This window comes from Pan troglodytes, chromosome 11 (genome assembly GCF_028858775.2).
Source record: "Pan troglodytes isolate AG18354 chromosome 11, NHGRI_mPanTro3-v2.0_pri, whole genome shotgun sequence".
NCBI classification, from domain to species: domain Eukaryota; kingdom Metazoa; phylum Chordata; class Mammalia; order Primates; family Hominidae; genus Pan; species Pan troglodytes.
The window spans coordinates 75,182,577-75,208,130 of record NC_072409.2 but is presented as its reverse complement, the minus strand read 5'-3'; the positions used below and the strand labels follow the sequence as shown (position 1 = coordinate 75,208,130).

At 39.9% G+C, this 25,554-nt stretch overlaps 1 protein-coding gene across 18 annotated transcripts in view; it reads right to left on the bottom strand.

The window, feature by feature from the left end:
• NTRK2 (neurotrophic receptor tyrosine kinase 2) overlaps positions 1-25,554 on the bottom strand; it is a 358,176-nt gene that overhangs the window by 282,481 nt on the left and 50,141 nt on the right. For all 18 annotated transcript variants that reach the window (XM_016961053.4, XM_054658057.2, XM_063787833.1 and 15 more), the window contains 4 exons: positions 19,872-20,008; positions 19,225-19,357; positions 15,617-15,922; positions 1,994-2,029 (listed from right to left, as the gene is read on the bottom strand). In XM_016961053.4, coding sequence (XP_016816542.1) covers positions 1,994-2,029; positions 15,617-15,922; positions 19,225-19,357; positions 19,872-20,008 — 612 coding nt within the window. The remainder of the gene's footprint in view (positions 1-1,993; positions 2,030-15,616; positions 15,923-19,224; positions 19,358-19,871; positions 20,009-25,554) is intronic.

The window sequence follows — 25,554 nt, the reverse complement described above, 5'->3', positions numbered from 1 at the left end:
TAACAGAAAAAAATCTATTTTCTATGTGTTTGCTGTTTCATTCTTAATACCAAAACCACATTCTCATCATTTTCCTTTTGAATATCTTAAAACTTACTAATTTTAAACACTAATGGATATCATTTATTTGTTTAGTTTTCCCTCTTCATGTTATAGCCAACTACATCTGCAAAATTTAAATCATTCAAGTGTCTATAGTTTAGTATCATGACATTTTGGCCAAAAGATCCAAAGTGGGATCTGAGGCTAACAGGAAGATGACATTTTTAAAGTCTTGAATTAACTGGGAAAGGGTCAAAAATGTAATTTTAAGATGTAAAACCACAATTCAAACGTATTTCTCTGTGAAACAATTTGAGAGATTCTTCCTTTAAACCATATCAAGACAAATACAAACACAACAACACACAAATCATATGCAAAAAATCAACCAAACCACAGCTTGGAAGAAATATGGCTTAACATGCAAAAGCAGGTAGAGACAATATTATTCCCCAACTTAAAATTAGCTCAGGTTAAATACACATGCATATAATAAACATACAGACAGGCTCATTTTATAGAAAAAATAAAATATCAATCTATATATAAATATAAAATTAAGGAACAGAATATTTTACAGAAAATATATAAATATAATGTTTTAATCAATCTTTTAATCATTCCTAAATTTAAAGCAAGTCTTGAAATGTAGCCTTCCACTTCCCCAAACAGTGGCTTGCTGGCTTGGAAATCTGTTAAATATGGGTTTTCACACCTAGGAAAACATCCTTGGCATTCGATCAAAACAGCAAAGGAGAGATGCGATATTCCATCAAAAGCTAATATAGGCTGGGCATGGTGGCTAACCCTGGTAATGCCAGCATTTTGGGAGGCCAAGGTGGGTAAATCACCTGAGGTCAGGAGTTCAAGACCAGCCTGGCCAACATGGTAAAACCCAGTCTTAACTAAAAATATAAGAGTTAGCCGAGTGTGGTGGCACGTGCTTGTAATCCCAGCTACTCAGGAGGCTGAGGCAGGAGAATCGCTTGAACTCGGGAGGCGGAGGTTGCAGTGAGCATAGATCGCGCCACTGGACTCCAGCCTGGGCAACAAAGTGAGACTCCATCTCGGAAAAAAAAAAAAAAAAAGCTAATATAGTGGACTTTGGTTTCTTTCTTTCCACATTCCTGAGAGAATCCCATTTTTTTTTTCAAGGGGTTAAGCCTATCCACCTTTGGGGAAGCTGACTTAAAGTCTGGGGGTGAATTTAGTTACTGAAGGGATAATCCATCCCTCTTAGCAGTAATAAGGGCAAGAATGGACTATGACCCAATTGGGTCTTGACTTGGATACAAAGAGGGCTTGGCTCTTGTCTCTTGGGAAGTTCTCTTTCCTTGAGGACGCCTTCAGGAGCGCTTCCCTTTCTCCCATCCTTGTGAATGGCAGCAGCTCCCCCGCCACATTCTCTTGTAACCACAAGGGGACCAGCCTTCAGTGAAGCTGGCATGGTGGGAAAAAGAGAGTAGGATGAAGGGAACTTGGGTCCCAGATGACATAGTGGAGCTGCTGCTTTAACCAACCCTAAATCGAGCTCTACCTTTGAGGTTCCCGTCTGTGAGCCAAACACCTTCATTATACAAGAAACATCATTTTGAATTGGCTTTACTGTCATAGCCAGAAACTGATATACCTCCCTTTTCTTGGTAGCCATGGCTTTTAAACAGGTAATTAGTTCCCAATTAAGGAAATATGATGTCTGTTACAGCCAACGGAATGGATTTACTACTTCCAAGAACAGGGTATGAGAGAGAAAGTGCTATTTACAGGCACTGTAAATGTCAAGGGAAAACGGCCATCAATATTGAATGATTTTTTGAAATACTATTTTGGCCTATGTAATGCTTAAAGTGTAAATTTAACTGAGCTTAGAAGAGTCTTCTTTCAGTTGATTTACTTCATGATACACAAACATTTTGAAAAAGAAATACAAAGTAGAAAACATGATAGCTACCTTCATAAATTACATCAGGATAATTTGGGTTTGCACCTAAAAGGCAAAACAGAGCAAAGATTTGTAAGTATGCATTTTGGAGTCAAAAAATTACTAACCTATGTCAACTAAAATAAGCTAGACATACACTGAAGTTTTGCAATTTAATAGACTGCTTTTACAGGACAGGTAAACAAAACTTTAAGTTCTTGAGTTGTTCCACATTAACTCCGTTCCCCTCCCCAGTTCTCCCACTTTCATCCCTCCAAAACAGAAAAGAAATCACAAAAAAAGATCACAAATTGCTTTGAAAAAACTTCAGCAATCAATGAATTATTACCATTTTTCTTCTTTTGGTACTGTTTCTCTTATACAACTGGCTATTTTCATTGCAGTTTCGGTATTTTTATTCCAGAGACAAATAATTTTTGTACCACTTTTGTTATTCTCTGATGGTTTGAGGGTTACTGTTAAGTGTGTAGCAGGGCCATTTGCATTCAGGAGCATGTTATTAACCACCCTGCATAATGCTATCTAAAGCACAATTTTATTCTCCACCTTATCTTCAGGGGAGTTTCTAGGGCTGAAGAAACCTTTTTTAAGCCCTAACACAACAAAGAAAAATAAAATGTACTTCCTCTATTGAAATCATTGATGTGTAAGAAGTTATAAAAAATGGTATGTCAGAGAGAAATGTAAAAGTTATCAATTTAATTTTGGAGGATGGCTCTGCAGTCACCAAGATGATCAGAATATTCTGCTTTAAGGTATTCCTATGAGACTTGCCAAAAACATTTTTTTTAACTCAGCATCAACAAGAACTGGTAACAAAAACATTTGCTACTTATTCTCCAATCAGAGCTAACTGGGTCTCTACATGAAAGTCTACTTGGAAATGAAATTAAATTTTGTTTTAACATTTAAGTGATTGCAAAATGAATTTCCAAAGCTATTTCCTATGCTTTTAGTCCTCACTTGCCATGTGAAACAGTAAAACTTGTAAACCATAAAGCTTACTCAGTTTTCATTTCACTTCTGAACCCTTAGCAGGAAAATGCCATTAAAGTAAAGCGAAATGAGCCAATTTTCTGTTCATGCATTCCCCAGTGAATAATCAAGGTTAGTCTAAATGAAGAACCAAATAAAAGTGGCCCCAGTGTTCAAATTAGAATTGTAACGCATTTCAACTAGAAAAATATCTATTTTAGCAGGGAAAAAAAATGAAATGAATGGCTGCGCACTTCCATCCAGGGATGCTGCATACTGCTGTATAGTGCATGCTTCGCACAACTCTAGGGGGTGCCTTTAATGTTGTAGTCCATGTGAATAGCATCACCTGAAATTGTGCCATGAACACCCTGCGCACCTCTGCAGTCACATGTGATGGGAAATTGTGCAGTGCACACCCTGTGCACCTGTGCAGCCACAAGTGATGGGAAATTGTGCAGTGCACACCCTGTGCAGCCACATATGATGGCACTGTATCAATGTAAGCAAAGTCATTGATTCCAGTAAATTTCAATCATATTTTGAAGAATTTTATTATCCCAAACACCAATTCAAACTCATTTTGAGTTATCATATGTGAATGTCTTGTCAGGGTTGCTTATAGCTGTTATAACACTCTGAGAAGAGTCTTGAAAGCTGCCCTGTAGTTTGAGGGCTAACTCAATGAATAAAGCAGCAGCAAGAAGTCCCAGTGGCTGCCCTCCTGATGTCACTTGCAGGGGACTCAGTTGTCCTCTGAAGTCCTTTCCCTTTACAAAAGCCCTAGACCAAATGGAGTCCCCCTCACCATGGGAATTTACTACCCCTGCTGAAGGAAAGATTCTATAAGCCCAAGAGAGCAAGTCAGTCTTCAAAGTACTCAGTAATCCATTATTTTAGAAGATTTCACTTGTCCCTCTTCCCGATGTGCCTTTCAACACAATATGAGATTTTCAACTTCAAATCCAGCCTTCCACGTCATCATAACTATACATTTGTCTTGCAGGAAGGTGGAACCTACTCTATTTCACAATTCACATTCACTGATTTGATTTATAATCTTTAAATATTTGGATATAAGTATGTGGGTCTTCATTTGCAGTAGGGTGGCCAACCATCCCAGACTGCCAGGAACTAAGAGGATTCCTTAGAAGTTTTAAAACGGGGACACTCCCAGCCACATCCTTTCCATCTGCCCAGGACTGAGGGCTTTTTCTGGTTCTGGGGCTTTCACTCCTTAGCCTGGGAGGAGTTGGCCACTGATTTATTCTCAGGCCCCCACAGACCCCCCCTGCATGTGAGAGAAGGGCCTGTGGTCACCATCGCTTTCACACCTACAGCTCCATAAGAAAGTGACAAGACTGAGGATTCAGAGCCAGATTTATCTCAGCCACACATTTAAACGGCCTCAGTGACTATGAATGACATACAGGTTTAATCTGCCACGTTGCAGAACAGGAACATCCAAACACACTACCCACACGAAGCCCCTAGGAAGATCCAAGAACATCACATCTATTCACTGTAACAAATGTTAGGTATGGAAAAATGGGATTTGGGGTCCAATCGTAAATAAAGATGTTAGCCCATAATCTAAAAAATAGGCCAGGGCCGGGGGTGGTGACTCACACCTGTAATCCCAACACTTTGGGAGGCCGAGGCGGGCGGATCATCTTAGCTCAGGAGTTCAAGACCAGCCTGGGCAACATGGGGAAACCTCATCTGTATTAAAAATACAAAAATTGGCGAGGCATGGTGGCGCATGCCTGTAGTCCCAGCTATTCTGGAGGCTGAGGCACGAGAATCGCTTGAACCCAGGAGGCGGTGGTTGCAGTGAGCCGAGAGCACACCACTGCACTCCAGCCTGGGCAACAAAGTGAGATTCTGACTCAAAAATAAATAAATAATTTAATTTAATTTAATTTAGTAAAAAATAGGTCAGTGTCCATCCAGTCTTATGACCCATATCAGTGCATGCCTTTCCTACCAAGTTCACCGTTAGGCCATATCTAAACTTTGTGAAAAGCACTATCTTTTCCTAACTTCATCCTCCCAGATGTATGACAAGTACTGTCACTTTACTTTTGTCCACAACAGCCAAATTTAGTGTAAGATTATGAAACTCGCAGAAAGACAATGTGAGACGACCTATAACAGGGTTGCTTTTATTTCTCCCAAGCATACTGCACTACGTCTGACAAGGGTCTACTCACCACAACAAATAAACACCTCTCAGTATACAAAGGTTTAGTTAGACTGGCACGTGACCTAATGTTTATGAAAAGTGAGGGTCACATTACTACAGCTGACCCCAGCTCATCAAGTATTTTGCTTCCAGCAACTTCCTAGTTTAGCAAAACCTCCCATGATATTTTCACTCCAACAGTAAGGTAATTATTAACATCATTTTAAATGCTGACAGAAAAAATATATCACTTTCTTTTTAGACTTCTGGCAATGGTCAGATGTTGAAAATGTCTTGCCATTTTTAAGTCTAATTTCTAAATGGTTCCTTCATTACATACTGTTGCACACTGTTATATGCTAAAGTTAGGAAGCCCTGTTGGAGATATTCAGGACTAAAAGGTCACTGAGGAAAGACAAACACTAGCTATGAGAAAAAAATCCAAGAAGAAGAGAATTAATGAAAGACAAAGAAGCTGTATCTGACTTGAGCCATGCCCCTGAAAGTGGGGTTTTGAAAGGGTTATTATGATTTCTTGAGTGCTATCCTAGTAGCGCTCCTCAAATCAGAAATCTCAGATTTAGGTAGCAAGAAGTAGCATCAAGCCTTAAATCTTCATGTTGGGAGACAGTGGAATAAAATATTGAAATCCAGGAACTCTATTCAACCCACTGGAGTTCCAAACAAGCAGCAGACTGTCTATGATCCCCACAGCTCACTGGGATGTAAGCTGCAATTCCTCCTCAGCTGAAAGAGGTTGAAGGCCAAGTACCAATGTCTGCAGATCTGATGGTCAAATCCTGTTTTCTGAAGAATGTGTTGAGCATCCTAAGGTGCCATACTCACCTTTACTTTGTTCTTGACCTAAGGAATGTTGTCAAGAATTACCGAAAGTGAGTAGCCAGTCCACGGTACAGCCTGAAGTGCCGCAGGTGGGACTACTGAAGATGGAGAGAGATGGATTGGGGGGAAGGCTGAAAAACTGCCTATTGGATACCATGCTTACTAGCTGGGTAACAGGTTCAGTCACATCCCCATCCTCAGCATCACATAATAGACCCATGTAACAAACCTGCACAGGCACCCCCTGATTCTAAAATACAAGTTGAAAAAAATAGTAAAAGAAGGATAGCAACTGTATCACAGCCACAGCCGCACTCCTGACAAAGCTTCCCAGGGAGCCAGTGAGGTCTGCACCTCCAAGAGGCAGATGAGCTCTGAGGGCATTTGGTCTTCCACACATCAAAGATGGAATCACTTTCTTCTTTCCCCAACAGCATCAAACCCAAGCACTGCACCATCCTCCTAATTCCATGCAAAATAACCTAAAATAGGACCTTTTTATTTCCATCTTCTAAACTCACTTATAGCTCATGAATAATCTTATGACTTTATGTAAATTTTGATGAAAGAGAAAACATCTTTATGACATTTCAACTGTTAAGACTCTACAGTTAAAGGAAAAACAGGTTTGCTGGATAAAAAAAAATATGGGAAGAGAGGTAGCCTGACAGTAGGGTTCATTTTCCATTCTGCTAACAAGATAAAAAATAATGGGGAGGCCAGGAAGACATATCTGTTTCCTTCCTTTAAACTTTTAGTCTCCCTCTAATGCTCTACCAAAAGAAAAAGAGAGAAAAGACTTTTCTATCCATTCTATTTGCAGACTCTATTTAATGTGATCATGTGATCCTGAAAAATATTTCAAAGAATTCCATATGATAAGGCAATTACAAAAGATTTGTTCTATTCAAATAAACTGTCCTTGCTTTGCCGACAGTATTTTCTCACTCATGGGGGGATCAGCCTTTTGATTTTCAGGTTCTTCTCCTCTTCTCTTTCAGAAGGGCAGGCTGAACTCAGCGCCTGAAATTGGCATTGCAATATCTGGTTTCCTTTCTGGCTGAACTACTCATTTGCTATATAGCAGTGGTAGTCTCCACTTTTTCTGTAACAATGGAGTCTTCTATAAGACAGGAGAGGATAATAGCATTGGCTCTGGCAATTCCTCAGGAGCTTTGGGAAGCATAATTAACTAACATTAGTACTCCTGAGGTATAAGGAGCTATTTAAGTATAAATCTTAATTATCATTATTCTGAATGTATGGCCAAATCATTCTCTTCTCAGTTATTTAAGGCAGAAAAGCAGACATAACTTTCTCTCCTTCACCTCCAGGACAAGAAATAGGTCCTGACAAAAGACCAAAGGAACAAATAGTATAAAGCCAGGAGAGCTTTATTTAATGCGTAACATTTGGAGAAATTTCCTCTCCCCTCGTTCTTTAGACTAAGTACACCAAATCTAAATCCACCAGTGTGGGGCATTCTAAGTGCCGCAGAGAGCTCTAGTTCATCCAGATGTCATGAATCTTTCGATAAAACAGCACGGAAGGAGAAGCTGTGGGAAAAGCTCTTCCAATATTTATAGTTTGTTCCTCACGCGCATTTCGCATAGGAGACAGGAGCTCCCGAATTAGGAAGCGCAAGTCACTGACTCCCACTGCTTGTGTGAATGAGCATTCTTGAGCTGTGACATTCTTCCTGAATGAGTGGGCCATACAGACACTCTTTATGTACTGCCTAAAGAATGGTAAGCTTTAAAACGAGGGTATTTTATCATCTGGTGCTCTGGTTAGGTTTGTTCCAAGCCAAAGGGTTAAATCACTTGGGTAATGATTCTAAACAGAATCTACTTTGCATCAACGTGATGTTCACATTTATAGGACTATCTGGCCTCCAAAATTGTTGCAACTTGGGCTATCTGATCAGAAAATGCTAACAAAGGCTCCAGGTTTCTTCCTCACAACAAATCATAAGTGATCTCTCTGCCATTAATTTCTGCCTCAAATTCTACTCAAAAAGAAACCTTCATCACTTCTAATCTCCACTCAGTCTCCATGTACACTTTCTGGTTCATGAAGGGATTTTTATATGGAGGATTGAATTTCAATGACTGACATACAGTGGATCAATTTCATCTTAGACAAGTCTTTCTTTTTGGCTGGTAAGCTAAATAGGATACATGAGAACTTTTGAAGATTCCTCAGATAACCCCACCCTGTGTGTGTGTACGTGCCTGCAACTGCTCTCTCTACTTTTTATTCACTCTCCCTAGCCTTCTTAAGCCACATATTGAATTCATCCAACTTTATGCCAAAACCAATTAAAGGGCATCTCTGTGCACCATCTATTCTATATTTGTATTGTTATTACTATTTGATATCCTCAGGGAAAGTCAGTGAGGACATCTTGATGGATGCCTGACCAGTTCTTCCAGTGGCCCCTCCAGCTTCTGCAGGGCATCCTCACTAAGCAAAGTATGATCCATGGACCAGCAGTACTGGCATCATCGGGGAGCTTGTTAGAAATACATTAGTTTGGCCCATTTTCAAATCCATTGAATCATAATCTTCATTTTAACAGGGTCCCCAGGAGTTTGGTATGTGCATTAAAGTTCGAGAAACCCTGATTTAACAACTCACTGAGAAGTTTTACCACAGTCAAAAGGTCTCAGTGAGCATGAAGGACGACAATTTTTATTTTTATTTCTTTTTATTTTTCATAGACACGGGGTCTCACTTTGTTGACCAGACTGGCCTGGAACTCCCAGCCTCAAGGGATCCACTGCACTCAGCAAAAAAATGACAATTTTTTTAATGAAACACAAAGTAATAGCCAGGTACCTAAATATTGGAGTCAGGGTATCTTTGACCATAGCTACAAAAAAGAAGAAAGGACAGGAGATTGGTTTTGTCCCCAACAGCACATTTCTAGGCTACATTCCAAATGAAAAGGAGAAGGGGGAAAAGAGCTTAGACAGCAGAAAGATCTAAGACTGACCCACCCTCTGAAAGGTGGGTCAAATTTTTGACTTAATTTTCTCCTTAAAGGGCTGTATTAGCCTGTTTGCATGCTGCTAATAAAGACATATGCAGGACTGGGTAATTTATAAAGGAAAGAGGTTTAATTGACTCATAGTTCCATATGGCTGGGGAGGCCTCACAATCATGGCAGAAAGTGAAGGGGAAGCAAGACACGTCTTACATGGCAGCAGGCAAGAGTGTGTGCAGGGGAACTTCCTTTCATCAAACCATCAGATCTCATAAGACTTATTCACTGTCATGAGAACAGCACAGGAAAAATCCACCCCATGATTCAATTACCTCCCATTAGGTCCCTCCCACCACACGTGGAAATCATGGGAGCTACAATTCAAGATGAGATTTGTGTGGGGACATAGCCAAATCATATCAAGGGCCAAGTCTAGAAAGCTCAGGTAGTAAAATGATAGAGTCTCAAGATCCTTTTTCTGGGCAAGCCCATGCTTCTGAATAAGGAAGGGCAGAGTTAGTCTGAGATAAAAGCATTTCTGGGTAGAAAGCTGCTCCCTAATGGCTACAGGGCATAAACACAAAGGGAGGTGGGGAATGTTCGCCTCCTTTATCATACTCTCAATGCCTACCTAAGGAGAGGATAAATAACACTGAGCACCTGCCTATCATGTGTCAGGCACTGCATCGGCACTTCAGATATGCTCAGCCTCAAGGCGGCAACCTTCTAAGCTGGGGCTGACACATGACAGGCAGATGGCCTCTACTTGGGGCTAGAACCCTACACTTTATGGAGAAGGAAAGTCACACTTCACACTCCAAGGTGTTAAGAAAATTGCTCAAAGCCGCAAAGATCATGGAGGATGGAACTCAGATCTGTGACTGAATCAGATCTGAGTTCAAAACCCAAACCCTTCCCACTGCAGCAAAGCTGCTCTTTAAATAATATGGAAAGTGGAGGCTAACTATGCTCAGGATTCCAAGTTCAAACATCAGATCTGAATGAGTCATTTGAATTGAGAATAAGTGAAAGTTTATCTCATTAGAAGTAAAGTCTTAGAGGTTCCACCTATTCCATTTAATAGTCTCTGTTCCCTGGCTTCCACAAGAAAGAAGATTTAAAGAGGTGTCTTTGTCCTCCATTGCCTATATTTTCTGCATACCTTCATCTGGGTCCTGCCTAATATCAAGGCAGGGACATCCCTGGGAATGAGAAGCTGATGTCTTACAACCAGAATAAAGGCAACCTCAAAGAGGAACAGGGGACAGGAATAAGCAGCCAAGTGTTTCTCCACCTTGTATATTTTATGGTTGGCTAGGGTGTCTTTTGTTATATGGGCAAGAGGCTGTGTTTTATTCCCACCATCCTGCACCCCACCCCTGCCACCTTCCTAAGAGGTAGGGTCTATGTTGTCTCAAGTGTTACAACTCGCTGCAAGGGGTAGCCCAGGACCCTCTGTTTCTCATACCTCCAAAGACAGCTGGCACATTGTTCAAAATCCCTAGATTCTAGCATAATAGGATGTTAAGTGAGACTCTTCCTGCCTCAGTAACTTATACCAAAGTGATGTGAGGCACTCAGAGGCAGAAATCACAAAGGAACTGGCTGAGAACTGGACCCATGTCCTTGGAAATGTCTGATTCACCTTGAGAGTGTAAGATATCCCCGGAAGGAGAGAACAAGGAAGGATTTATAAAGAAGTTTCTTTAGGGAAGTGCTGCTCTGACACCGCCCCACCAAGGGGCTTCCACGGAACCACTCTGAGAGTTGAATTATGTTCTCTGCAAATGGATGGCTCAGAGGACAAGGCCTGACCCTTGCCAGAGAAGGTGAAAGAAACCTGCAGCCATGGGGTATAGGTGGCATTTGGCTTGACCTGTACACCTAGGGGACAAGAGACTATGAGTGTCCCCTGCAGTCCAGAGGCAGCACAGGAGAAAGTCTTTGTGGGGAGTCAGGTCCTGCTGAGGGACCCCAACAACATAAAGTACTTTCCTGGAGTTAGGAGTTGCTTGTGCCAGCTGGAGCAGAGGCACATTTGTTCATGTCATGGGAAATACAGAGAGAGAAATCTCCAAGAGCCCACAAAGGTATCCAGGAAAGAAAGTCGGCACATCAGCATTGAACATTCCCAGGTTCCAAGAGCACAAAGCCACTAGTGAGCCAACTACCCTGTCATCTCCTTCTCCACCCCCTTTCACCTGGGCAGCAGGGACACTGAAACTTCAACAAACTCCATCCCTGACCCCATACTGCCAGCCTGAACTTGGGGAGGACAGGAGACTGGACACGAGCTCAAATCCAGAGTTTTCATTTCTAGCTCAGGTGGGACATGCCATTTCTCAATTGAGATTCTATCTGGAGCTGAAAATAACCAAAGGATTGTTTGTCACTCAATCAAAAGCAGAAAAATGTTACACAGCTCAGAGTTCTCCTCCAATCAGTGACGCTCACTCCTGGTTGCTCATTAGAATCACTAGGGACCTTAAAAACAAAAAAAGCCAAAGCCCAACTCTCATCCCAGAGCCACAGAATCTGAGTTGCTAAAGCTAGGCCCCAGGAATGTGTATTTAAAAATGTAATCAAACAAAATAGTGACAAAAAGTCTCCAGTTGATTCAAATGCGCAACAAGGGGCAGGAAGCTACTGTTCTGGGAACCAGGGAAGATCTCTCATACTGAATCGATTTTAAAGACATGATGGAAAACAAAAGTAACATAAAACTCCTGTAGTCTGTCACAAGTTGTGCTCTTCAGTGTGCTGGAAGAGAAACATCATGGTTTTCTAGATTTCATTTTGAAGCTGAAAGTTTGCATTTTTTGCCTTAAACACAATCCCAAACTAACCAGAGCTAAGTTCAATTCTTAAATGTGGGACCCAAAGTGATCGATTTAGTATCTGGAGTCTGGGAAGGTCTTTTCTCTTTCTCAGTTACTAGCCAGGCTACCAGTGATTAACAGATGGGGAAGGGCGCTGGCTTGGTGTCTGGGGTCCTGCTGACATCTGAAGATCTGCTAGCACCTGTCGTTCCACATTAGCCTGCTGGCTGGGGAAATGGCAGAGTCTGCAAGGCCCAGCACTCTCAAGATACATTACACGGGGATCTTGGTTTGCTGGGCCGCTCTCTTTTAATGCCTGCCTCACATCCTCACACGCTGTGACTGGCACCCCCTTGGACTGGGCTGCCGCTGTCTTGAGGTCGAACTTCCCCATCCTTCCTCCAAGTAGAGAACAGGGTGTCTGCCACCTCGTCTAGTGTCTGCATCCCAAGCGGAAGTAAAGGTTATGAGGACTGTCATTACATCCAATTGGTCCATTCCTCTTCACCAATTTTTGTTTTGGAGACTTTTGGTTTATTTATGCTTCAGTTTCTTTCAATAGTCTTTATTCTCTCTTTTCAAAAACAAGTTCCTAAGCAAAATGACCATCCCATGGAAATCTTAGTTCTTTTTTAAAAATTATTTTTTACGTTTTATTTTTGAGACAGGATCTGGCTCTGTCACCCAGGCTGGAGTGCAGTAGCACGATCATGGCTCACTGCAACCTCCGCCTCCCAGGCTCAAGCAATCCTCTGACCTCAGCCTCCCGAGTAGCTGGGACTACAGGCACACACACCACATCCAGCTAATTCTTGTATTTTTTTTGTAGAGAAGGGGTTTTGCCATGTTGCTCAGGCTGGTCTTGAACTCCTGAGCTCAAGCGATCTGCCCACTTCAGCTTCCCAAAGTTCTGGGATTACAAACATGAGCCAGCGCGCCCGAGCAGAAATCTGCTCTAAGCTGAATGAGGTGCACATACGCTAAGCGACACCAGAGATGTCACATTAATTATGGCTCTGTATGGAAACGCAACTAGCTTCACAGTGAGCCCAGGCTGCCTGCTTCCTTGTAAGCCAGGAAACTTCCAATATAACAAATAAAAAAAGGGAAGGGGGGGATCTTACCAAAACAACTGGGAGAAAGTAGCTGAAATTTCTTATAAAAAATATTTGTGAGAGCTAAACTTCTTCATCAATTATCATATGATAATAGTAGAAATATTAATGGAATATAAAGCCAAACTTGACCTGCTGTTGTTAACTTGGAAAGTACTTTAGACAAGCAGGGATTTTTTTTTTTTTTTTTTTTTTTTGCTATTTGTTTATTTTTCTTTAGTTTTAAAGGAGGTTAATAGAGAAAGGAAGCAATTCTAAGAAAGGTCATTGTCTGTGTGCTATGGTTGTGAGTCTCATAGATACCCACAACGATTCTATTTCCCAAGCCAAGTGGGGTCAATCTCTAATCGGTCACACTGGTTTATGGCCCACTAGGGCCATTTATATCCACTGTCACCCTGGGCCAAGTCTCCTTCATTTCCACTTTCATTTATTACTCCTTGATAGCTGACACTTAAGTAAATACTTAAAGAGAACCAAAAAACGGGCTTTTCTGAAAGCAGTTATTAATATTTTAAGGACCTAATAAATTCATGAACAAGAAGATGGAAAGAAAGAAGGGGAGGAAACATATTTATAAAATTTAGCCTAAGTTGTATTTTTTATAAATAATTATTTCTTTTAAAGGGAATGTTTGAGAAACACCAAGTTATTCTTATACCAGAAAACAATTCTTCCCCATCACAAGCTAAGTAAAAACTAACAGAAATGATCAATGAAAATGAGGCCACATGGATAAGAAGAGTTCAGCTCTACCAAATATCAGTACCATATAGAAATGTCCAAAAGGAAAGACATCAAAATCCTTTCCAAAACAGAAGCTACTGGCTTTACACCAACAGTACTGTGCATTGATATCAAAAGACTCAGACCACTTCTGACAGCTTTTCACTGCAGACCTTCACTCTGAATCAAGTTTTGCCCCCAAGAGTTTCAAAGGGCCACTGGTGAAATTCAAATAAGTCTGAAGTTCAGTTATTAGTAATGTACCAATATTAGTTTCTCATTTGTGACAAATGTACCACAGTAATGTAAGATATTAACAATGGTTGGGGAGGTGATAAGTCTGTGAACGCTCTATACTATCTTTGCAACTTTTCTACAGATCTAAAATTATTCAGAAATAAAAAGTTTATGTAAGAACAAGCAAAAAGCTACTGTCCTAAATCAGTGTCTCTGGATTTAACTGTGAAGCTGTTATTCCCTCAAACATGACTTCCTGCACACTGCAAGCTAGGGATTTACTGCAGCAACCATAGCCAAGCAGCTAAACTCTCAATTAAGAGGAAGATTTAATGGAAAAGACAGCAACAGCCAGGGGTGTCTGGGTATTGCATCCAAATATTGCTTGTTTTATGTGCTCCTGAAGGGCTACTGTTTATAAATCAAACACATATTCCAAATCACATTTTGAATATACTAAGCAAGCTTGTGCATTTAAAAAGAGGTCTAGTGAAGAGCAAAATAATAGGAACTTATCATGTAATGAGAAGGACTGCATTCTTGTTTATTGTTTTGCAGAGATGGCTTTGCTTGGATCACCTTTGCTGGTGGGGGGGCCCTGGGAGCCACACAGGTACATGCAGCCCAAGCAGCCCCTGCCTTACAAGTCTCCCCAGGGTTCTATTTTCCCTTCTCTCCACCAAGTCATCTTTGCATGACTTTGACTGACTCAGAGCTACTCTGATGAGGAACTCTATTCATGTACAGCTCCCAACATCCAAACACAGGCCTTGGCCACCACATTGGTAGCAAGCATTTGGGCAATGAGACTGAGTAGGTAAGAACACTCCACTGAAGGACAGCATCTGAAGCAGGTAAATGCATGACACTTGTCCCACTGTTCCTGAAGCTCACACTGACACGCTCCTGCTGTGCCCAGAGTAGACCCCTGATGCTAGCCATCCTTTCTGCAGTCCTAGCCTTTGGCCAGAGAGGCACTATTACCACTCCTAGGAAAACAGCTCCGGAGCCAATAAAAGAATCACTCAGCTCAGTCAGCCCGGGTAAGCAAAACAGTCCAAGACACGAATTTCTCATCCAGGGATGAGAAACCAGAATTCTCCTTTTTGAATTAGGTAAAAGGCTAGAAAATAAATCTTAAATGCATCACGAGCCAACCATACACAGTTCCTGCGCTTGCGGTTTTGCATGGGTTTTGCCATTGTGGGTACAAAATCTCATTAAATACTTGCAACAGTGATGGAAATAATAATAATAACCCTTTTCTCATAAGATACCCAAGCATCCTGGAGTAGTTATTAATCCAGTGTGTATCAGATAACTGTTCAAAATTATTGATTTCCTCATCACCTTCTTGGGAGGAGTACAACTCCCTGCCCCTTAACTTGGCTTTGGCCCTGTGACTTGCTTTGGCCAATGGCAGATAAGCTGAAGAGACAGTCCAGTGCACCAGCCCTGAATCTAGGCCTTAGGAAGCCTCACATCGTTGCAGTTGTCCTCTTTCACTCCACACTTATCGTAACAGGCACATCTCCTATGTAGCTGCTGCTTCATGACCCTGAATTCCACAATAAATACATGCAAAATAAAACCACTCCGCTGACCTATGGATCCATGAGCAACATTAAATAATGGAGTTTTAAGCCACTAGGTTGGGGGATGGTTTATTGTATACATGATTTTGTCAACAGGTGAATGATAGACTTTATCTTCTCCCCACATACAAAAGTGTCAGTTACTCACCATCGTCAATTCCAGGCCAGCCCATGAAGTGAGCAGAAATCTGTTTCTCATCCTTCCCATACTCATTCTTGGCTATTAGAGTGTAGTCCCCATTGTTCATGTGAGTGGGATTATCCAGCTGGAGGCAGCCGTGGTACTCCGTGTGATTGGTAACATGTATTTTAGTACAGATGTATTTGGACTCATTCAATATTGCCCCGTTATAGAACCACTGAAGCGCTGGTTTGGGGTTGCCTTTCACAGTGAATGGAATGCACCAGTGGTGGTCTGAGGTTGGAGATTCGAGAAATGTGATAGTTGGTGCAACTAAATTGAAAAAGAGAGAGTTAATAGCATCAGAAAGCTCAGAATTCTCCCCATCTCGAGATGTCTGTGTCATTGACAGGGAATTTTACTCAACCATTGTTTGGCTTAGAAAAACACATCATCAGAAACTCTGGAATCCATCAGTATTTTGTATCATCATCAGGGTGGATGTAACTCCCCAAAGAGAGCTTCAGAGAGACTCCTTTCTCTGTTCTACTTAAGACCCCTGCATTACAGTCATTTCTCAAATCTATTCAGTATAAGTGAAAACCAGCTCCAAACAGATCCAAGAGATTTCTGACAGCGGAAAGAGTTCATTTGAAGTTGACTTTGGTTTCTAATATCTGTATCTTGATATTATACAGATTCATCACCAAAAAAACTCAAAATAATAAAATAATGAATACTTTTTGATAGCACTTCTTTCCTAAATAACAAAAATGACTTTTAAAATTTTGCCTGAAGCCCTGATCTCACATAACTTCGAAAACAGATCAAACTGATCAATGCAATAAATGTTGCTGCTGATGATGAATTATTATAAATATAACAAATCAACATTTATTACTGATTGTCAATAGTAAATACTCTTTGAAAGTATCACATTTCATGATAGTGTTGTCCATTTTTGCTAGGATCCTAGATGCCAATGTTTAGATCTTTTAAATGTTTGGGGTCCAATCTAAGCCTGGACAGAGTAGGGATTATTTCAACTTTAGATATAAAGCACTTTATGCTTTGGGGAAACAAACAGTATCAAGTTGAATCTTTAAACAGAGTACTTATCCTAAGTGAGGGTATTTAAAATCCTTCATCTGTTCATTTTAATGTAGTCTGGCTTTGGTAATTACAAAATCAAGGACTGGAAAAGACCTTTGAGATCTAATAGCATCATTTTTTTCAGATGAAGAAACCAAAGTGCAATGAGGTTAAGTGAGCTCATCAAGGTTACTGAGCAAGGCAGATCTGGAACAAGAATCTTGAATCCTGATGTTTAATCCAGTGGCCCTTCCCTCTTAGGCACTGCTTCTTGACTGTATGTGTTCATCAAACAAGAGGAGAAAAAAATCTAAGGTATTGTAGCCAGGGAACAGACAAACCCTCTGAGTGGGGTCTCTGCACTGGTTATCTTGGTTGTTAATATTTTTAGTTTGTTTGTTTTTGTTTTTTTAGACAGAGTCTCACTCTGTCACCCAGGCTGGAGTGCAGTGGCGCGATCACAGCTTACTGCAACCTCTGCCTCCCAGGTTCAAGCGATTCTCATGCCTCAGCCTTCCGAGTAGCTTGGATTACAGGCGCCTGCCATCATGACCGGCTAATATTAGTATTTCTAGTAGAGACGGGGTTTCATCATGTTGCCCAGGCTGGTCTTGAACTCCTGATCTCAAGTGATCCACCCGCCTCGGCCTCCCAAAGTGCTGGGATTACAGGCGTGAGCCACCACACCCAACCAGTTGTTAATATTATTTATAATTTATTGCTTCTGCTCTTTGTCTAAACTATGACAGATAAGGTCAATTTTTCAGAGCCTAGTGACCATACAGATATTAACCTGAAACTGAGAAAAAAACTCAAGTTTGGATATTTTTAATAGAAAGCAGGTAATCTGATATTACCCCCTTACTTGTATTCAGGTAAATCCTCCCACAGTACTACCTAGGAAGAAGCAAAGCCGATAAAAGGACCCAATTCACTTTCATAATTTACGGAAAGATTTCCAGTTACCAGTGACATTCCTCTCAACTGAGCACCTGTGCAGCTGAACTCTGCACATGTATGTTGTGACTATGTCCCTCACTCTGAGAAATGTGATATTACTAAATTTAAATGGGCAAAGTTTAATTGTTTGCTTTACCAAATATCTCTCACAGGCCTCCTTAAAATAGTCTTTGGAAAACAAAAGTTTTTAATATGTGACTTCATCTATAAAAATTCAATTAAAATATAATTTGGGGAGACCCTATATATATATTATACATATGCATATATATATACATAATATATATATAATATATATTATATACATATATATATATTACACAAAATAAGGTCCATGCATGTGTAGATACACACACTTGTAGACCTGTGCTATAAACCAACCACTACAAGGACCACAGTGGGGCAGGGGCCACACTTACCTTCCTCCCACCAGCCCAGGTCCCCACACCCAGGGCCCATCATTCCTTCCACCATGCTCAAATGAATTTTGGGTTAGGTGCTGATTTAAGGACATACAGTTGAAAGTGCTTGCATATGTTTGGAGATAACATTGACTTCAGGCTTCTGAGTGGGTCAAAATGATGAGAAATTATGAGTTTAGTACCCACTGGGCATAGTGATTGTACTAACAGTGATAAAGGATTACAGCTGATGATTTCAATCATTCACTCCAGCAATCACACACTGAATGTGTGCTATGAGTGAGTGTTAACCAGCATATTGATACCAGCTATGGCCATGGGTCTACACGTGTGTAAGTCAGACACACACTTACACACATGCATGTTCATGTTTTTCTCATCCAAATTCTAATCCAAATAGAGTAAAACCTCATTAATTTATACCGTGCCAGCTCAGAATTTACAATGACGTGAAGTGTCTATATAGTTTTTACTGAATATACGCCTTCATGCTAAAAGCCATAGTTTGGAATATCAAAATGTATATTGTATTAGTTACAATACTGAAAAACAATGTACTTATGTTTAATTAAAAAGAGGGATATCTTTGAACTTAGATTCAATGTATACAGAAATTTAAAACAATAATAGTAAAAGTTTTCTACAGGTGATAATAATTTTCAGTAATTTAAGTAGGACTAATCCTACCTTCTCACAGAAACTTGATAACAAAAGAATGAGGTTTTATTTTATCAACAGTACAATTAGGCATTTGTAACAGCTAGTAAATACTTTAGGTATCATAACTTTAAAGCATCATATTGCTTTTATAGAGGAAGAAAGTTTTAGAAACTGATTTACGAAAATTTAAGCTAAAACATTAACCAGAGGGAGCAACCAGCCCAAAATATATTCTATCAGAAAAAAGACAGAGGAAGGCACAAAATGACAAGCTCAAAATCGAAAAAGAAGCTTAAAAGAAAAATCATGCATGATCAAGAGTTATTAAGCAGAAATTGAACAAGTAAAAGAGGCTGATAATGTTTCTTAACTGAGTATGCACAAAACACTGCATATACTTTTTTAAACAAATTTAAGCAGCACCCAGAGTGCCCCAGCAACAAACGTAGGTACGTCCATGATCATTTGCTATTAAAAACACATGCCAGTCTGATTACGTACAATGCACAGTGAGGTTGACAGAATCTTGATCTTCTCCTACAAGATTTTCCGCCACACAAGAGATCTGCTTCCCACTGTCATCGGATGAAATGTTAGTTATCCTTAAGGAGCCCTGTGTGTGGCTTGTTTCATTCTACAAATGAATTAACAGACAAAAATAACCTCGATTAGGATTGATCCCAAAGTGACAAGATTTGGGGTTTCTTCCCCTAACTAGAGAAAATACGTATATATAGCATTAGAAAAGCTTCTCTGCCTGAACTGGGCTCAGGCGAAGAAGTAAATCAGAAGTTATTCTATTTCTCTAGGTTTCAATTGCTAAGTGCATGAGGTTGACTTGATCCCTGAATTCCCTCCAAGGGAGAAGACCACAGGGAAAGTCACTTGCTTTGTTCAGGATGATACAAAGAGCTCACTAGGGATATAAAGACTCCTCGCTCTCTTAGGTATGCATAACTAAAATGCAAGCCTGCATTAGTCTTTGTTAATTAAGAATAAGTAGAAAGCGAATGTACATCAAAAACTCTTTGTAAATTTCTATATGTAGCCTTATAAAATATCAAATGATCATCACTAGGTTTAATACATTCTCGCATTCTGAAACACTCTTGTCTCTCTATTAAGACACAGCCAAACACAAGCCTTACCATATGTTTGGAAACCAGATTACCAACATCCCAATACATGTTAGGAACCGGATCGCCTGCCACACTACAGGATAATGTGATAGACTTTCCTTCCTCCACAGTGAGGTTAGGTGCGGCCAGATTTGCAGATGGCAAACCTATGGAACAAGAAAAGTAAACAGAGGCATATGCAAATAGTTAAATGCAGTATCAAAATAAAAGCAATAAATTGAAAACTGTTTATGCTTTAAACATCAATCTTTAATTGCTTTTTGAGACTGATTTATGTTGATCTGAAAAAGTGCTACTTTGATCAGCTTCATAGATCTAACATAAACCAAAAAAAGCTATAATTAGATTTCAAAATAAATTATGCACATTTCTTAGAGCATTATTGCCGAATAACCTTTTATTTCAAGAACACTAGTATAAAGAACTGTCTTCCACCTCTTTTCCTGTTCTACAGTTACTAATCCAGTTTTTGCACATAAACAGAGATTGTACATAAGGACTGACATTGTGTCTTTTATTTCCTCCTGTCTCCTACCCCCCATTTTTTACTAATGCTCAAGAACACAAAAGGGTGAGATGCACCTATTTTGTTTTTGCAAAAATCTGTTTTTTGCCTTAAGTAACTCTCACAAATCTAACCCTTTACCAGACACAGATTTTGAAAGACTCATTCTATTGAAGAAAATGTAGTTTCAAAGCATTTTTCAAAGACAGGCAGTTTGAACTATTGCAGTGTTAGAAAGTTTCAAAGTTATATAAATCATAGTTAAATATTATAGGTAAAATTGCTATCTTATTTGGAATATAATGAAAATGGGTTGGACTCATTTCAGTGAAAAGTTTTTTTTTATTGGAAAGACTCTGAGAATGTATTTATCAGATGAAACTTTGAACCTCATAAACATTTTTAATAGTCCAGCAAAGCATCATTTTTATACTTTTATATTTCAAAAGCTATGTGTAATTTTAGGGATGCTGCTATCACTTCATGAAATTATCACACCAACTGAGTGTGGACACTGCTTTAAACTGCATAAGAATCATGGTAATTTTTACACTTAGGCATGTCTTAGAGGGTATAACAATATGTCAGGACCTGCTAGTGGAGCCCGTCCCTCTCTTGGTGTCAGGAACTCTGCTTGGGACTATAGTCACCCGACAGCTATGTCTTGCAGAACTATGATACATCATCAACTCAGATCAGAACCTGGAGGTCAAAGAAGGCGATTCATTTTCAACAGCCGTTAAATTGCAATTAACCCACCCACCTGGCAATATCTGACCCTTCGTCTTCACATTATTATGGATAAACCTTTCTCTTATCATGTATTCTTACCGGCAAAGCCATCTTTCTTTATTAGTGAAATCAGACTGGAATAAGATTTGTACAGTCTATATCTCATGGTTATCCCACCACTGGGAGAGGGTTCCCCAATAAGATCTGGCTTTCAGGGGCTAGTGGGACCCCCTTCCAAATTCTTCCTTCCCATAAGCATCCAATAGAGACCAATGTTACATCTTTCATGGGGTTTCAAAAAAAAAAAAAGCCCCTAATAGCCAGAGTTATACAGGGCAATGAAATATATAACAATGATTAACAGAGAGTGTAATACAAGCCCCACACCCTAAACCTGGCACATACTAACTTTGTGGCCTTAGATGAGTCTGTTGTTTTTCTCAATGTGTTTTCTTCACAACTTCTATGACAATTAAGCTGTTCAGTTTATTACAGAGCATGTCAAGGCAAAATAGAAGAAATGGGCTTACTTAGTGAAAAATCTCCTTGAAGTCAATGGCATAATCTGGGTGACCTTTAAAAATATGTATATACTTAATTTTGTTTTTCAAAAATCAAATATTTAGTCACAAGAGTTGATAATTCTATAAAACTTATGAAAAAGATTCAAGCTACTATGTGTGAAAAACAGTAGTCCCACCTTACCCATGTGGCACTATTTCGTGTTCCCTGAGGCACCCATTTCATCTCTTTTAACTTCTTCTTTTGGTATTGCTCTGCTCACTAAGTATCATTCTTTATTGCTACTTGTTGGTTTTCCTGTTTCAGCAGTATCTATTGACCTCCCACTGTGGAAGATGAAATATAGGCTCGCTTACACACAGAATGCCAGCCCTCCCCATGGCCCCCACCACATTCAACATACTCTGTCTCCACATTTTTTCATGTGCTGTAATTGTCTCAATGGAGACATAAAGATTATTATGAGTATGTGGCCGGGTGCCGTGGCTCACGCCTGTAATCCCAGCACTTTGGGAGGCCAAGGTGGGTGGATCACGAGGTCAGGAGATGGAGACCAGCCTAAACAACATAGTGAAACCCCATCTCTACTAAAAAATACAAAAAAATTAGCCGTGCGTGGTGGCGGGTGCCTGTAATCCCAGCTACTTGGGAGGCTGAGGCAGGAGAATTGCTTGAACCCGGGAGGAGGAGCTTGCAGTGAGCCAAGCTCGCACCATTGCACTTCAGCCTGGGCAACAGTGCAAGACTCCATCTCAAAAAAAAAAAAAGATTATTATGAGTATTATGAGTATGCAAGCCTTACTAACACCAGAACCATCTAATATGCAATACTTACTTTATTTCATCAAATTTAAAATGGTATTAATTACAGGTTGCAACACCGTTATATGTACCACTATGAAAGGAAAAAAATGTGCCAATATAACTATAACACATGCTTTCTTACCACTTAGAACTATTGTTTGGAGGTTGGACCTTATAGATAGTCCATTTAATTCTCTAATCCTTTCCTATTTTCCAACTTTTCATTTATTTGCTCTATTTGCAAGGAGTTTTTTTAGATTAACCTTTAAAGCCCCCTTTTAAGGTTGTTCATTCCTCTGTCATATTTTTTATTCCCAAGGCCCTTCTTTTGTTCCTGAGTGTTCTTTTTTTATAGCACCCTCTTCTTGTTCCATGGATGCAATATCTCTTACGATTTCTATCATATATTTATAATCATTTCTTGAATTTTTCTTTTCTCTATATCAGCTTTGTTTTTCGCATTTTTTTCCTCTTTCTCTCTTTGGTGCTTTTGTGTTTATCTTTCAATTATAAGCTTTCCTCAATTATGTCTGGCTGTTCATACATCTTTAAGAATGGGGTACTAGAAACATCGCACAAATTTATGAATTGTCAGCTTCATTGTAGGACAATATTATTGGCCTATTTACTAGGTACCACCTGATGTCAGGATCATGAAATCATTTTGAGGAAGGGGGTGGTCAAATTATTCAAATAATGCTCTTACAACTTCCTGCTTGGAGGAGAAAGAGGTCTGGAAATATTAATATTCAGTATGTAAATCCATCATATTCTCTATGGTTCCCATGGCCTCACTCTATCTGTAGTTTCTCAGAACCTTTGTTTTATCCACTTTAGATAATTAAGCCTCCGGTTTTCTGCTGAGGCAGGAGAGGTGCAGTCACCTGGGCTTAGCCGACTTTCAACCAATACAGTGTTTGGTGTTACCTGTACTCTCACACTCTAAGCATTGTAGTAGTTCTGCCATATAAACCAAGTTTCCCCTTGGCTTTCTCCATTGTCAACTTGGTAACCAGTATTCTCACCCTTTAAGTCAGTTACTACTCAACCATCTGCTTTTTCAGCTTGCAAGTGTTTGTGCTTTGTTGACTCTCCCTCTCCCTTTTTTTTTTTTTTTTTTTTTTTTTTTTTTTTTTTTGAGATAGTCTTGCTCTGTCAACCAGGCTGGAGTGCAGTGGCACAATCTCTGCTCACTGCAACCTCTGCCTCCTGAGTTCAAGTGATTCTTGTGCCTCAGCCTCCTGGGTAGCTGGGATAATGGGCACACACCACCACGCCTGACTAATTTTTTGTATTTTTGGTAGAGATGCGGTTTCGCCACATTGCCCAGGCTGGTCTCAAACTCCTGAGCTCAGGCACTCGACCCGCCTCAGCCTCCCAAAGTGCTAGGATTATAGGTATGAGCCACCGTGCCCAGCCGACTCTTCCACTTTCTATATTTATAGATTTATCTGCTGACTCTGGGGTGACCATCAGAGTCAAGGCCCGTCATGGTGCTTGTTCTCAAGGTATGACCCCCTCCATAGCCAGACCCCACTGATGAAGCCTAAAGACACCCACCTTGGCATTTCAAGTACAAACCCATGGGATGAATTTCCTACCTTTATAAATGTATCTAATAGTTTGGAAATTCTGAGGAGAGAAAGGTTAAAATAAAGAGATTCTCAGTAGGAAATGTTAAGTCATAATGTTAATTTTTCCTATAAAATCTAATGTGGGTTTTTTTTCAAACTTAAGCTTACATAATTAACAGCTGTAAAAGCATTTAATTATAGTGATACTAATATTATCATTTATTGGGCATTCACTGAACCAGATATTCTTGCCTAGTACCTTGTTTTATCTCATCCTTAGAACCAATCTTGAAGATAAGTATTTTGCCCTCATTTAATTAATGAAGTATATGAGTTTTGGAAAAGTCAAATACATTATTCAACATTGTCCGAGTACATATAGACCTAGAATTTGAACTCAAAGGTCAGGGTCTTCACCACTACCTCCCGAGCTGTACATATCCATTTCATCATGGACCATAAATACCACTGATAAAGTGGTATTTATGATTCCTTGATAAAGGAATTATTTCATTTAAAAATAATTACGTGTCTATTCTGTAGAAGAGTGAGTCTCCTTTACTTATAGAGAAATTGTATCACCCTGTCATCGCAGTTTCCAAAGGAATCTGAGCAAAATCGGCCAAGTCTTGATCTTTTAAATGTAAAGTCTTCCACAAATAAGTAAGCATCTGACTCACGTTAATTCTACAGCGTTAATATGCTGGCCAAAGATTCAATAATGGAAAAAACAATCTGTACTTGAAATATCACTTGAGGTTTAATTAGCACAATAAAAATGAATTGGGAAGCATGAATAGTCAAGGCGGGATCAACCATTTGCCAGGCACTACTTCTTGGCTTAACAAGATTTGAAATCGGCACAAGTACACAGCAAAGCCCAGCAACGTTTCCAAGAGCTGCTAGCTCTACTGTAAAAGGATCCTGACTCTAAGCCCTACAGCTGTCTTCCTTTGCACTCTGGGGAACCTCGTTGGAGATCGGAGATGACCAGCTTCCCAGGCAGACAGATACCTCTGTGTAAATGTCTCTTGATCTGGATTCCTTCAGGAAGGATGTACTGGCCTGTAGACCTCAGCAGAAAATCATCAACCAGGCAGTGAAAATGTTGACTTTCTTTACACCAAAGCTTCCCAAAGCTTTTCTTTACACCAAAGCTTACACACAAAGTTGTGTGTAAGAATATTCATACACACAACTCTATTGTGTGTATGAATCACCAGGGTATCTTGTTAAAGATGTAGCTTCTTTTCCAATATGTCTGAGTTGGGGCTTAAGAATTTGCATTTCTAGCAAACTCTCTGTTCCACAGAACACACTTGGAAGGACAGGGATTTAGACCATAAGTGTCGGGCAATTGTTCAAAGGGCTTTTGTTCCTACAACTATTATTCTTAAATCTGATATGGACCTGAGTTGTCCATCAAATTTTCCCCAAAGTGTGTCTTATAGAACTCTAATTTATTGAGATTCTAGAGGGAAAAAAAATCCAAGATTACAAAAAAAAAAAGGAAGAAGAAAGAAGAAGAAGAGGAAGAAGAGGAGGAAGAAGAGGA